This window comes from Python bivittatus, unplaced genomic scaffold (assembly GCF_059951505.1).
Source record: "Python bivittatus isolate LINGU-HERP-01145 unplaced genomic scaffold, Pbiv_v1 ctg000190_np1212, whole genome shotgun sequence".
NCBI lineage: Eukaryota > Metazoa > Chordata > Lepidosauria > Squamata > Pythonidae > Python > Python bivittatus.
The window spans coordinates 1,520,804-1,535,316 of record NW_028277042.1 but is presented as its reverse complement, the minus strand read 5'-3'; the positions used below and the strand labels follow the sequence as shown (position 1 = coordinate 1,535,316).

Sequence of the window (14,513 nt, the reverse complement as noted above, 5' to 3'; positions counted from 1 at the left end):
ACATTATCATACAATCCCAGTCCAAAAATAAATTCCATATTACCAAGCCAAGATCATAACTTGTACATTTTAACCTTGGTCCCTTAAGTCCACTTTAAATTCCTTTTTCTTCTTCTCAGGGAAAAAGACATTTAGTCTTTTCTTCAAGTGAAATCTCAAGTAGTAATTTCTTGTCACTTTGTCCTTTTTTACTGTCAGACGTCTTCAAAGGTTTAATAAGTCCTTCCTGTGCATCCAAAAAAGAAAAATCTCCAAAAGACTCTTCTGCTGTATGGTCTGGATATTGTCAAAAAAAAGTTCTCTTGTAAATTTGGGCTTTATAAAAAACTCTTTGTCTCCAGGCTCAAGATAAACTAAACCATCCAGCCCTCCATCCGATTCCAGATCTCTTATTCCAGTTCCCTGTTCTGAAGATTCCCTTACTTACTACTGTATAACATCGTCAGTATTCTTATTTTCAATATCCAATTCGTTTGCAAATCAATATCACTATCTAATTCTTTCTCAAAGGCTTCAAATTTAGTTTCTATCACTTGTAGAATTCTAGTGGTGAAATCGTCCAGGAAATGTGTGTCTCTTTAAATTCCCTTTGCTGAACTCCAGCCATAACAAGCTGCACTCACAGAAAAAAAAAAAGGGGGTAAAAAGCAAGGTCTCAGAGTACTTTTGTTTACAAAGCTCCTCCAATCAGCATCTCAGCAAAGTAAAAAAAAAGCAACTTTCCCACAAAAATCTTTAACCAGCAATTTCAAGCTCCAATTCAACAAAATTAACTTTTTAAAGTCCCCCCAAAATTCACTTGTTTCATAAAAACACCCAATAATTCAGCCCTTCGACTCTTTGCTTAATATATAGATCCCAAAGTCCAAATCAGTTTTTTTTAAGTAAGTGTTGAAAATATGAAAAACACCAAGAAGAAACACTTATCTGTTGCCGAAAAAAGCCTCTCTTCATCTAAGAGTAACAAGCCATTTAAAATGTGTTTTAGAAATGGGGAGGTTGGTTTTAGTGTTCTAAATTTTGGCTACGCCACAGCCTCAAACAGGACGGAAAAGTCCTGTCTCCTAGCCATTCACCACAAGTTGACCACAAAGTCTTCTGCTTCGGGGTCTCCTTGCAAGAAACGGATTGATTTTATGGATTTTCCTTTATATCCAGAGAATTCTTCAGACTACAGGGATCCTGCCCTACCCCCCACAGCTGTGGCATTGATTCCCAAGCAAAGGAATCAGTCAAGCTGCCATTAGTCCCCCACCAGCACCTGAATTTTGATCATGTGACCACAGGGATGTTGTGACAGTTGTAAGTGTGAGGACCGGTCATAAGTCACTTTTTCCAGCACTTTTGTAACTTCAAGCAATTGCTGAACAAATATTTATAAGTCGAGGACTAACTGTAGTCACCAGGAGTTGAATGCTACTTAAGGGCGTCTTTGCTACTTTTAATGTATTATTTATAAGCTGAGGGAGTTCATTTCTCTCTTATTTTCACAGGCAACAGCAATGTCAGTAGACTGTCTCGGGCAGCATGCAGTGCTTTCTGGGTGAGTGCTTAAACCTTCAGGATGGAATTGCAGTTATTACTGGCAACACCTGGGCTGGTATGTGCTAATAGGTACAGAGGGAAAAAGGAAATCTTGTCTGAGGTGGGTCTTCATGTTTCCCAAAGCTTCATCTTCTCAGTGAGATGGAGGAAAAGGAAACTGAAACACAAGCAGAAGCCTGATGAAGAGTGATCCAAAATAAGACTCCATGACTCCAACAGACCCATCAGTTGTCTCTCTAGGGAATTCCTTAGCAGGAAAAGTCAGGCGGAATCTGGTAGCAGCGTTTCAGACTAACTCATTTAATAAAATAGCTCATGAAAGCTTATGCCGTTTCATAAAATGTGTTAATCTAACTTTGCTACGAAACACAAAAGTTCCTACCGTACTCCTCCTGATTTCTGGCTGCCATAGACTAACCTGCCTCTCTCCCTTCAATCCCTAGCAGGAAGTGATAGTACTAAATATTCCCCATTGTCTGTCATGCCCTGTCTCTGAAGATTTAGCCTTCATGCCAAGTAGGACAAATCTTCCTTGACTTCATGTGACGCCTTCTCTACAAAGCTTCTGAAGTCATCTCCATCATTTTATTTTGTGGGAGTGACTTTCACACATTGGTTGTACTTTGGATGAACAAATACTTGCCCTTCTTTACATGGAACTTACACCATCTTCCCATAGAAGGTTCCTCAGTTCCTTTCCTTTTGAATGAGAGTATGAGAGTAGAGTTGCCCAATAGTATACAGGCAACCCCTCTTTTTTGTACCTGTTGAGAGCACCCCCCCCAGTTTTTGCCCCTGCATTTTGCAGCAAAGCCACTTTTTAACTTTTTGCCTCCACAGAAGCTTAATAACCTATTTTTCACTTAAGACCACTACAAACCTGAAACCCCTCCATAATAAGGTAGGTTGAGAATTTTTCATCACACTCTAGTTATGTCAGTATCTTATTAGGCACACCCACTATAGCCCTTGGCCTCCTGTCAAATTATTATTAAAAATCAAAGTGTGGTTCCCTACTGGAAAAATGTTGCTTCCCCCCTGGGCAGTTTGGAGTGAGGACTGTCTTTAGACCTACTTTTTAGAGCCAACATTGGTACTTTGTGATGGGGTAAGATATTGGCCTATGTGTTCCCCCTGCTTTTTTTCCACATGGCTATCTGAAACTTCTCTTTTTTGTGATAAAGGCTGTCTGCTCAGCTGGTACAGTAACTGTCTACTTCTGCTTGGTCCTTTTCATTCTAGGTCTGTTTTTTTTTTTAATAGCACTATTAGTGCCCTGTAGGAGATAGTTTGTTATCAGCATGTAAGAGAGAACTGGGATGTTATCAGCACACCTCACAGACATACTTTAAATATCCCGGTTGTACTTGGACCTTTTCTCCAGAGTCCTTGCTCTGTGCTGTGTAGATGCTGTGATTCCACAGCTATGCAGAAAACTTGAAGAATGTGGCACTAGATGCAGTTATAGCTTTCTGAGAATACTCTTTTTAAATGAGTATGTTTCTAATCGTCATAGTTGTGAAGATATACTTGCAACTCTGATGAGTCCCTATTGACAGTGCCAAACCAGAGAGAAGGGTGATTTTAAAAAGTTACCAGAAACTCTTTCCTTCTATGCCCAGCAAAATCAGAGCAACAGATGCAAAATGTGCTTTAATTATATGAGTTATAGAATAGATTGTTAGCAGAGAATTCAAATGAACTTCGTGCAGGAACATGCATCAGACTTCCCCATGGCTGATTTTAAACCAGTTCCTGAACATTAATTACTCTTCTGCAGAAATTTTATACGTATAATTCCAACACTTCAACTCTCATGTTATTTTTAATGCGGTAAACACTTAATTCAAATATGCCTCCTTAGTAAATATCTCATGTTAAATTCAAATGAAATAATTATTGAGCAACTTAGTCATGATAAAAAAATAACCTAATAATCTGCCTTCAGAGACTCAAATCTGGAAGCATCTAAATTGTGGCTTGGATTTGCCAGTTGCAGTAGAGGTGGTAAATCTTTCTCTGATCTTTCTAAGGTCATCTGTTTGAATGCTCCTCCCTACATACATTCTTGCCCATAGACGAATAATGTGCCTTGCACAAGAAAGATTGGCTGTCTATTTCTGCCTCATCTGCTGATTTTCTACGAATGAAAGTTTTTTTTTGAACGGAAGAAGAAGCTATTAGTCCTGGGAGTGTCACTTGTGATCTGAAGCAGTTATTTCAGAAACCCCTTTACATAGTCATCTGCTCCTTGCAGAAGCTACGTAAGAAGCTAGATAAGTTCTGGCTTATGGTTTCCATGCAAGGTCATTCTGTAATAATAGTCCAGCATTTGGGGATGTGGTACAGAAGCGTGTGCCTGATCCCTGTGGCAATCTCTTACTGGAGCAGAACTTACAGATGGACCTAAGTATCCTTAAGCTTTGGCCGTACTCTAAATTTGCTTCCACCAGTAGCTTGATCTGTTTCATTGTTGGCATGTTTGGCTTGGCCTGACACACTTTATGCCGGCATTGGCGCAGCTTGATGGTTCCCGGCCTTGCTGCGTTTAATGGTCCCAAGAGCAAGCTCTTGCATTAGACCATTATCTCTCAACCTCTCTTCACCCATGGCCCCCTTCTGACCTTGTTTTTCTGCTGTGCCCGCCCCACCCCCCAAGTCCCATTACCAGTGAGAAAGATTGCTACTTATACACTGGGCTTGTAAATAAAGTACATGTTTTTATTTATAATTTTAGTAATGCAGTTTACCATGCACAATTACATACAAAATTTTACTCTTAATGTAATTTATTAGTTAATTAATGTGACCCTTGGGACGATAACTGGTGCGTTTTCTGGTGCCAACAAGACAGTATTTGCAGTATGGCGCCCTTGAAATATCCAAAGGAACATGTGGCCCCTGGTTGAGAACCTGCTGCTTTAGATCGCCATGGTTGTTGCTTCCGTGGTGAAGCAGACAGTGCCTTGCATGCCAATGTAGTCTTGATTAGTCTAAGGCAGTGTTGTCCAAACTTGGCCACTTCAAGATGAGTGGACTTCAACATGGCTGGTTCGGGAATTCTGGGAGTTGAAGTCCACTCATCTTAAAGTGGCCAAGTTTGGACAACACTGGTCTAAGGCTTTCTGATTCCAGTGGGTTTATTTTCAGTATGAGTAGATCAGGATCCAGCTCAATGACTACTCTGATCCCCACTCCTGATGCACATACTGTATGTTCCATGCTTTACAAATAATGTATTTCCAGAAAAACAAGAGTCGTGTGGCACCTCAAAGACAAATACATGTGTTAACCTGTAAGCTATTAATGTGTCACAATTCATCAGATGCCTCAGTCTAACGTGGCTACTCCCCATTGTTGTTTTAATCAGTCTTAATAAAAATGTAATAAAGTTAACCTACAGTTTGATATTCCTAAGAGGGTTACACAGCAGCCTACTTCAGATCTTTCCTTAGAAGGAATCTCTGCCACTATGTTCAAAAGAATTTCAGAAGGGTGCCACCCACGAAATGTAAGCTGTTGGGGTTTTGGTGTTCTCTGAGCTTGCTTGTTTCCCTGCAGCGTTTCATTGCCAAGCTAGGTAATCTCACCTCTATGAGGGAGAGTGCTCGTTGTTTATATATAACAGCAGCTTGCCCTGCAGTCTTGGTCGAGGTGTGGTTTCCTCCTTCGTGATTCTTTGATTAGGGCCAAGAGCCATAAAAAAAAAAACTATACCCAAACCGAGTCTGCGCCAAGACAAGCTGCTACATATAAACAGCCAGCAAACCCTACTCCCCTGTGCACTGATGATGTTATCTAGCCTGGTAATGAAAGGTCTGTAGGAAAACAGTCAAGCTCAGAGAACACTAAGAACCTTAAGCCACATATGTTCTCCACTGCTGAAAATATCTCCTGCTTTGAGACTGTAGCTCCATTCTGTCCTGAATATGTGGAACATCTCAAAAGGTGGGGGAATTTCTATTCATAGCCATTTGTTTCATGTTAAAGTAGCCTGTTTCCCTTTTTCTCTTGCTCACCCTCTCTAGTCTTCAGAATTAACCTGTGCTCCTTTTCAGCAGATGATTGTTGGGACTTCAGGAAATATAAAGGGCTGTACCTGAGGATAAGAGTTGCCATCCCAGTCATGATGATAAATTACTTTGGATCCAGTGTAGTGACATTTCTTCCCATACTTGTGGGCTTTTTTCCAGGCGCCGCTTCCTCTACATTGTTAGCCTGGATGCACCTGCTGATGGCCACCGCAAGATTTCCCGCCAGAGTAAGTGGGACGTTGGGGCTGTGCAGTGGAATCCCCATGAGAGCCATGCACACTACTTTGCTGCATCGGTAAGTTCTGCGCGTGGCGTTTCCTTCCCAAATGGATCCCAGCAGTGCAACCTCTGTGCCTAGCTAAGTTGTGGGAATGGGATGGCGCTTTCAAGTGGGAATGCACGACTCCGGCCTCCTCCCCCATAGGGCCTGAGGAGATGACTAGGAACAATGTAAAACATCTTACGGAATACACTTTGTCCTGCAGAAGCCATCAGGTGAACATCTCATTCACGTTGTGGATATAATTAGAAGGAGCCAGGTAGCACCTTTCCTGACTAATAAATTTTATTAAAAGGGATAAACTTTTGGTCAGAAAAAGTGCTACCAGACAGACATCAGATTTTTTTTCTGTCATAAATTAACTTGTCCTCTCCTACAATGTCTACGCTTCTTAGATACGTGAGACTAAGATGCTTAATCCCTGGAAAGGTTCTTATCTTAGTATTAATAGATAAAATTATTAATTTTAATTTAATTAAAACTATTGGTTTAATCATTTAATTTAATAATTATTAATAAATAATAATTTGATTTAATTAAAATGAAAATTTTAATGTGATTAAAATGAAAGTTATCTTAATATCATCTTAATAGAGCCAGTTTGGTGTTGTGGTGAAGGTGCTGACCTAGAAAGCAGGAGACTATGCATTCTAGGTCTCTCTCAAGCATGAAAGCCAGCTACTTCAGCCAATCCCTCTCTCTCAGCCCAACCCACCTCACAAGGTGGTTGTTGTGGGGAAAATAGAAGGCAGGAGTGTTAGCTATGTTCGCTGTCTTGAGTGATATATATGTTCGCTGTCTTGAGTGATATATAAAAAAAGGGATAAAAATATAGTAATAGTAATAAAGTAGTCCTCACTTACCGACCACTCATTCAGCAACACTTCGAAGTTATGGTGCTGAAAAAGTAACTTTATGACCAGTCCTCGCACTTATGACCATCGTAGCATCCCCACAGTCACGTGATTGCAATTTGAGTGCTTGGCAACCAGTACACACTTACGACTGTCACAGTGTCCCCACAGTCATGCGATTGCCATTTGTGACCTTCACAGCCAGTTTCCAACAAGCAAAGTCAATGGGGAAGCTGGCAGGTTGCAAGCTGCGATCACATGATGTCTTGCTGAATGACCCCAGGTGATTTGCTTAACAACTGGAGCCAGAACTGGTGTGAGGCGTGGTCATATGATTCACGCTTAGCAACCGTGTTGCTTAGTGATGGAGTTGCTGGCCCCAGTTGTGGTTGGTAAGCGAGGACTACCTGTATTCTCTTTTTAAGATTAACTCTCCCATTTTTGGTCCTTCCCATAGTTATAAAAAATATGTTCATTTCTGGCTGCTCCCCATTGCTGGAGAATTGTAAGAAGTGGCTAAGACGTGGAAGTGAGTGGCTGGGATCTCTTGCAATGTGACTCTTTTCTCCACCAATCCAGCAGCGTTGCTTGAGGGTTGCCAGGAGTTTCCCCCCATGAGAGTTTCTCTTGGTTGTATGCAGCTTCTTGGGCAGGATGGAGTAGTCCTCTTCCCCAAGACTGCTCCTGCTTGTGGCCAACAGTTGCTTCTTGCTTTTTGTACACTTATATTTTGCTTTACTGATTGTTCAAGGCAACTAACACACTTCAGAATAATTTGTGTCCTAAGAAGGAAAGCAATGATAATCAACTGTTGAGCCATTACAAGTTTGAAAAAATGATGTAAATTAGAGATCAGCTGTAAAACAACAAATCTGTGCTTCGTTTGGCTGTTTCTGAACATTTAACCTGGAAAATGGAAAGATGTCTCTCCTTAAGATAACTCATTCAAGACCCTTAAGCAGTGGCAATGTGAGGAAACTTTTCTGGCCCAGGTACTGGGGAACATATTTCTCTTGGGGTAGGATTTAGAGTAGGGCCTGCCCCAAGAGGGGAAGAGGAATGCCCAAATTCTAGAAAGTGATTCTGTGGCTACAAAGCTCTCTGTGGTTTGGGTTGTGGCTCCTGATCTTTTCTGTGTAATTTCAGAGCAACCAACGTGTTGACCTGTATAAGTGGAAGGACGGTAATGGGGAAATTGGCACTTCCTTGCAAGGACACACGCGTGTCATCAGGTATGGCCCCGGGGAGCCTGGTGCATTTTGTTACCCACTGGGCCGGTAATACCCACATAGTAGTGTAGTAGCTGTGAAGCCTCCTTTTCTACCAACTCTCCTGCTGCTCCTTTTTGTTTACAGCATGCCAGAGAGGAGACATATGAACATGTCAAAAGAGTAGGCTTAGTAGTCTTAGTAGGGCTTAGCCCTTAGTAGGGCTTAGCCCTTAGTAGGGCTTAGTAGGGCTTAGTAGTCCCTGAGCTACAACTCCGTGTTGCCTTCAGTGGATGCCTTGGGCAATTCTCTCAGCATCATTCCTGCATCTGCCAATACTAGGATTACACTGACTTCCCTTTCAACAATGGTGGGCAATTGTTTGGGGACAAGGGAAGCGTGTTGCATGCGTGGCCTCCTGTGCGTGGCATCATCACAAGCAGACAGGGAGATTTGTCAAGTGGGGAGATTTAGAGTTTTTTGCTTTTTACCTATGGTTTGCCTGTTTTGTGGTTTATGCTACATTTTTTTTTCATCTATCACCTCAAGAGTGACGGGCTAGCGGTTCTCACCCTATGCGTATGTCCCAGAGCAGATGTATACAGATGTGTGGAGTCTTCTTGCATCTTTACTAGAGCCCTAAAGTCTAGCAATCAAAGACAGGTGCAGTTGGGATGGCAGGGGGAAAAGGGGATTGGTTATCTACCTCATATTCTGTGCACCACCCTTCCTCCAATCTGACGTACTCTGTGCTGGCTAGAGATAATGGAGGATGAAGTCCGGCACCTCTGCAGGAAAGCAGATTATGGAATGCTGGTATGTACCAATGTAAAGTTACTCTAGTGCAGGGAGTCTAAAAACACACACCAACAGAAGTCTTAAAGTGGCCCGTAATACTGTAAAAAGGGCTGGTCAGAGGTAACTAAGGATGTGCAAACTATTTTATGCATGGAACCAGGCAGTACTGGGCAGTCTGTGGGTGGATCAGAGCACGTGTGTTCTGGTAGAGTTCTTCCAGGTTGCAAAATAGTGGGGAAAAGCAGGGCTTCCACCATACTGTGGTGGAATTCAGAGGTGGTGGAGAGCTTTACCTGCTTGCCCTCTAAGGCTTCTCTGGATTTGCTTTCGCCAAAACCCAGAACAACCTAAAAGATCTGAGTTTTGCTTCAGCCAGACTGTGGTCCAGCTAACCTTCCAAGACACAATGTGTTTACTTTGTCCATGGAGTAAAATATATTTTTCACTTTGAACATAACTAACCAACCAGAACATACTCCTATTTTAGGTTTGAGGACTACAGAGACTAAGAGATTAGCAGTTTGCACGAGGCCAGAGATAGCAGGGTGTTCTGACTCTCATTTTATAAACTTTAAATTTTGCATATTGGTTGTGAGTCAGAATCTTATCTGTCTGCTACACAACTCTCAGAGATCTACCAGTAGAGCTTGATCCACCTTCTGCTTACCTCTGCTCAAGGTCACTGGAATTGCAGAAGCTGAATTCCATAGGGCAAGCTGTTTTCCAGTGTTTTTTACTGGAAAAAAAATCCAGTAACCTCTGAAAAACCTTGCTGAGCTCTCTTGGAAATCTGCCTTGGAGAAATAGTGGCATCAGAATGACCTACTGTAGGAAGCATAGAATGCACAGTTTAGTTTTTTTTAATGTTATGGTCTCTTGTAAAGAATCCTTTGATGAAGCCCCATGGGAAAAGAGCAGCCTAGGAAGGAAGAAGGCAAGCAGGGCAGCTGGAGAAGGCTTGTATTTCCTTGCAAAGTATTGCTTTGGTTTTTCCTGATGATGGAGAAGGTAGTGGCTAGTGACTGCACAAAGCCTTGTCATTACAAGCTGCTACCATTGAAATTTTCTGTTCATCCATTTTGTTCTCATTTTTTCTTTGCCTTTTCTAGTGATTTGGACTGGGCGGTGTTTGAGTCAGATCTACTGGTTACCAGTTCAGTTGACACATACATCTACATCTGGGACATCAAGTAAGAATTTTGGTGGCCCATAAGAAGACAGTCATTGTCACTAAGTGTTTTGGGGAGAGTGGATGTTCCTGTAGGGTACCTGTGACTGCTGCTCTTTAAGTGGGGTATTTCAAAACAGTTGGGGTATTTCTAATATTTTTTTCTCCTGTTATAGCTTAGCAAGTGGGTTTTCCCCATGCTATGGTGCAAAGAGGAGTTGAGTTTCAACCCAGGTTGTGTGTGTGTAGGTGGGGTGGGGGAGACTTCTATGAAATATATACTTTACCTTATTGGCATGATGACCCTTAACCTGTTACACTGAAGGGAGACTTCTGGCATGTATTGAAATAATACGATCACTTGTGTAGTCTGAAATCAATTGTTTCCAAGCAGTTTGTCATAAGGCACACATTCATGTTTAGTACGCCCACCAAAAAAGCAAGTTGTCTGCTTTACCTCTGTGGTATACTGGCCTCCTTTTCTGCACTAAAGGCAGATGGTTTTGCCATGTCTCTGGTGCAGATCAACAGAAGGATGGCTCATCTCTAATGAGTGGTGCCTGCTGCATCTGTGCATGAATCACAGGTTTAGGTATGCCTCTTTTCAAGCAGGGTATGCCTAGATCAGTGACTCATGCAGAAATAGGAAGGGTGATCTCTGTAGGTGGATTTATTTTAATCACTCATATGCTATGAAAGTAACCCCCCTTGGATTTCAGAACAAAGTATGCATAGAATTCTAATTATTTGGTGGTAGGAATTTAGGAGAGTGTTGTCAAAGATAAGCTATATGTTCTTATGTCAGCACTGTTGTATTTCAGAGACACACGAAAGCCTACTGTCTCCCTCTCTGCCGTTGGTAAGTACCAGCTGGTGAATAGCCTGGTTGGAAATCTTCACATCTTGCCATTTAGGGGGCTTGTGCATAGATCATGGAAATGACCCTTACAGATGGTCATTTGGGTCTTGCCTCTTCTCCCAGGCACTGTTAAATCTTTGTCAAATCTTTTGTTCTGAAATATTTCCATTACTGCTCTTTCCTTCACCAAGTTGTCATTTTTTTCATTTACAACAGCAGGATAATAATAACATAATAACAAAGGTCTTTAGAATGTGCGAGCATTGAGAACAAGATTGCCCATGTGTGCAGGTGGTGTCTGAACACCAAAAGGGTGCTGGATATGCTGGTCATGAGTGGTATCTTGCTTCTTGTATAGATTATCTGGTAGGCCATGGCAGCACCTGGCTTACAGCACTTCTGCAATGTGTTCAACAAACAAGTAGTTCTAGCTATAGCATAAAGTCAGTTCCATACTCCTGGAGACCAAAGTTGCATCATGGCTCAGAGTAGGGTAGGCCAGTGAAAGGGCTGCTTGAGTAACAAGCACTGGGGTAGCACCATACCATGCTAGGACTTGGCAGCTTGGAGCAGTGACATGAGCTGATTCCGCTACAGTGCCTCACGCTGTGGCTCTGGGGACCATTCCTTTCTTGAAAACTACCTTGTTCTACAGGGTAACCACAGTTACCTCTTGTGCTAGACAGAACTCAACATCCCAATATGGTTTGAATGAGCTAGAGAGGTTAGCTCTATCATAGTGACCTTGTTGCCATGCTAGTGTTTTCTTTCTGGAAGGTGTTTGTTGACTCCTAGTGCTCTGCTCCTTCTGTAGCTGGAGCCTCCCAAGTAAAATGGAATAAGAAAAATGCCAACTGTTTGGCAACCAGCCATGATGGGGATGTGCGCATTTGGGACAAAAGGGTGAGTCCTTGTTTTTTTCCTTTCCCTGCTTCTCTCTAAGGAGTGGGGGACAGTGGACAGTGCAAGCTGGTTAGACCTATGGTTAGGCCTAGTTCACACATTATGTTAGACCTATGGTTTGTGGTATGTAGCAATGATAAATTATGGCTTAGCCAAACCATGGCGGCTGGGCTCGCCAATGCAGTCAGCCCAAACCAAACAAACAGCATCAGGATTTAGTGGAATGAATATGCTGCCCCCTTCATATACCCTGTGCAGGAGACAACTCATCCCTTAAGAGGAAAACTCTGTCGTCATACCATTGTTGTGAAAATTCTTTTGATTCTCACAGCACTGAAATAGTCCATTTTTTCCACATAACTGCCTGGATCTTGCTAGTGGAAGGATTGAATCCTGGGCCGTAACCTCCACATTGTACCTGTAAGAAATGCAAACATGGGCACTTCCTGCTTGTGCTTCCAGCTTGTCTTGTAATTCCACCACCACCACCACCGCCCGCATTCCAGGCTTCTTCCGTCTGTTTAGATGGGAGTTGTAGTGTCATGTGAATCCAGGTGGTGGCACTAATTAGCATTCAGTGGGATCATGTATCTCTTGCAAAGCAGAACCTCCCAGAAATAAGAGGATGCAGCTTCCTGACTCTTCAGCCAGAACTAACAAACATACCGCTAAGAAAAATAAATCAGTTCACAATTGGCTTCTTTCTTTGGAATAGCTTTCTGCTGGGTTTCTTACCAGTGGATTTCTGGTAAGTCAGAATTCTGGCATCTGTGTTGGTCCTTAGCTAAAGCTGATTGGCTACACAAGAGAAGCCATGAATTTCAGGCAATTTCCCTTAGAGAGGGCGCATTGAAGTTGTGTAGCTGAGTCCCAGATACATCTGATATATGCTACTCGTAGCTAACAGGAATGTGTGAAATGTTTTGACCTCAAAACAGCACTTTGGGTATTCTTAGTTTGAACAGATATGCAGTTTCTGGGAGTTTTGTTTCAGGATCAGAGCAGAACAGAGCCGTTTTGAGCAGTAATGTTCGGAGAGTTCCATTCATTGGAAACCACCCCAAAACAGGCTGTTCCAGCCTCAGAATAGAGCCCATACAGAACAGAGCCAATAAAAAGAGTTTTGTTTTAGCGTTGGAACAGAACACTCAACATGATTTGAGTTTCAAATGGGGCTGTTTTGCTCCCAACTCAAAAAGGAACATGTTTCTTTTTCCTGTCGACTCCTAATTCCTGCAGAAGATCCTTTTGTCCCAGTGCTCCTTTTCTTTTTCAGTTCCTGGATTCCAGACATGTCATATGTAAACTGCTTTCCAACTTGAATCCATTGTGATCATTTTCCAACTGTGGTCTGGGGAAGACCAGTGATAGGCAGGCTTCTTTCAAAGATTCTTGGCTTGTTTTCCATTGCTGCTCTTCTCCATGACTCAGATTCTCTCCTGAAAGGCCTTTGTATGCTTTGTAAGTCTTGCTTTCCATTTATATATGGCAGAGAAAACACAATTGGGCTGTGGCTCTGTGCCCCAGAATTTGCTGCAAAAGAGAAGCCGAAATGCTCCTTGAAGGCAGTATGTGACATCCCAGTTGGATTGTTGTGACCTCTTCTGGAAACTTTCAAGCAAAATCTTTCTCTCTGCTTGCAGAAACCAAGCACTGCTGTGGAGTATCTGGCAGCACATCTCTCTAAAATCCACGGCCTGGATTGGCACCCAGACAATGAAAACATTTTGGCCACATCCAGTCAGGACAACTCGGTCAGGGTAGGTTGGTAGACTGGATTGGACTGGGCTAGATTCTGGGGCTCGCAGTGATATCCTGGCAGAGTGGAAGCCATCCAGTGTGTTGAATGCTGGTCTTTACTGGACCATGTCAATGGATTCCAGCAGTGTCAGTCTCTGCTGGCCTTCCCTTTTTTTGAGGACCACCAGGAAATGAATAAAGAGTGTGCTGACACTATCTTCTGTTTCGTGACTTGAGTGATGGGGGGTATCCTGGTGAATAAGGGATCTGTTTTCTCTGGATTCCTGCCAGGATTTCTTATTTTGTGTCTCAGTAATATGCTGTAGGCTAAAGCGTCAGGCATTGCAGTCTAGAGATCTTTGCGTTTGTCTTAGCAGAACTTGGCTCTGCTTTTGTATACGTGTATTCATTTATCAGCATTTAGTTTAGGCTTTTTGTTCATCTTGGAAACTCAGAAAATCCCCAAAAGTCCACTAATGCAATTACAGTCAGGTCCAGAAATATTGGGACATCGACACAATTCTAACATCTTTGGCTCTATACACCACCACAATGGAATTGGAATGAAACAAACACAATGTGCGTTAACTGCAGATTGTCAGCTTTAATTTAAGGGTATGTACATCCAACTCAGGTGAACGGTGTAGGAATTACAACAGTTTGCATATGTGCCCCCCACTTGTTAAGGGACCAAAAGTAATGGGACAATTGGCTTCTCAGCTGTTCATGGCCAGGTGTGTGATATCCCCTCAGTACCCCAATTACAATGTGCAGATAAAAGGCCCAGAGTTCATTTCAAGTGTGCTATTTGCATTTGGAATCTGTTGCTGTCAACTCTCAAGATGAGATCCAAAGAGCTGTCACTATCAGTGAAGCAAGCCATCATTAGGCTGAAGAAACAAAACAAACCCATCAGAGAGATAGCAAGAACATTAGGCGTGGCCAAAACAACTGTTTGGAACATTCTCAAAAAGAAGGAACGCACCGGTGAGCTCAGCAACACCAAAAGACCCGGGAGACAATGGAAAACAACTCTGGTGGATGACCGAAGAATTCGTTCCCTGGTGAAGAAAACACCCTTCACAACAGTTGGCCAGATCAAGAACACTCTCCAGGAGGTAGGT

The 14,513-nt window shown here is 42.5% G+C and overlaps 1 protein-coding gene across 4 annotated transcripts in view; it reads left to right on the top strand.

Moving 5' to 3' along the window:
• The window catches only part of WDR59 (WD repeat domain 59), a 59,610-nt gene that overhangs the window by 9,350 nt on the left and 35,747 nt on the right, over positions 1 to 14,513 (top strand). For all 4 annotated transcript variants that reach the window (XR_015795243.1, XM_088135862.1, XM_088135860.1 and 1 more), the window contains exons 2-8: positions 1,494 to 1,543; positions 5,739 to 5,874; positions 7,860 to 7,945; positions 9,829 to 9,909; positions 10,709 to 10,746; positions 11,561 to 11,649; positions 13,293 to 13,409. Coding sequence is in view for 3 of the 4 variants with exons in the window: in XM_088135862.1 (XP_087991988.1) it covers positions 1,494 to 1,543; positions 5,739 to 5,874; positions 7,860 to 7,945; positions 9,829 to 9,909; positions 10,709 to 10,746; positions 11,561 to 11,649; positions 13,293 to 13,409 (597 nt within the window). In the remaining variant the exon portion in view is untranslated. The remainder of the gene's footprint in view (positions 1 to 1,493; positions 1,544 to 5,738; positions 5,875 to 7,859; positions 7,946 to 9,828; positions 9,910 to 10,708; positions 10,747 to 11,560; positions 11,650 to 13,292; positions 13,410 to 14,513) is intronic.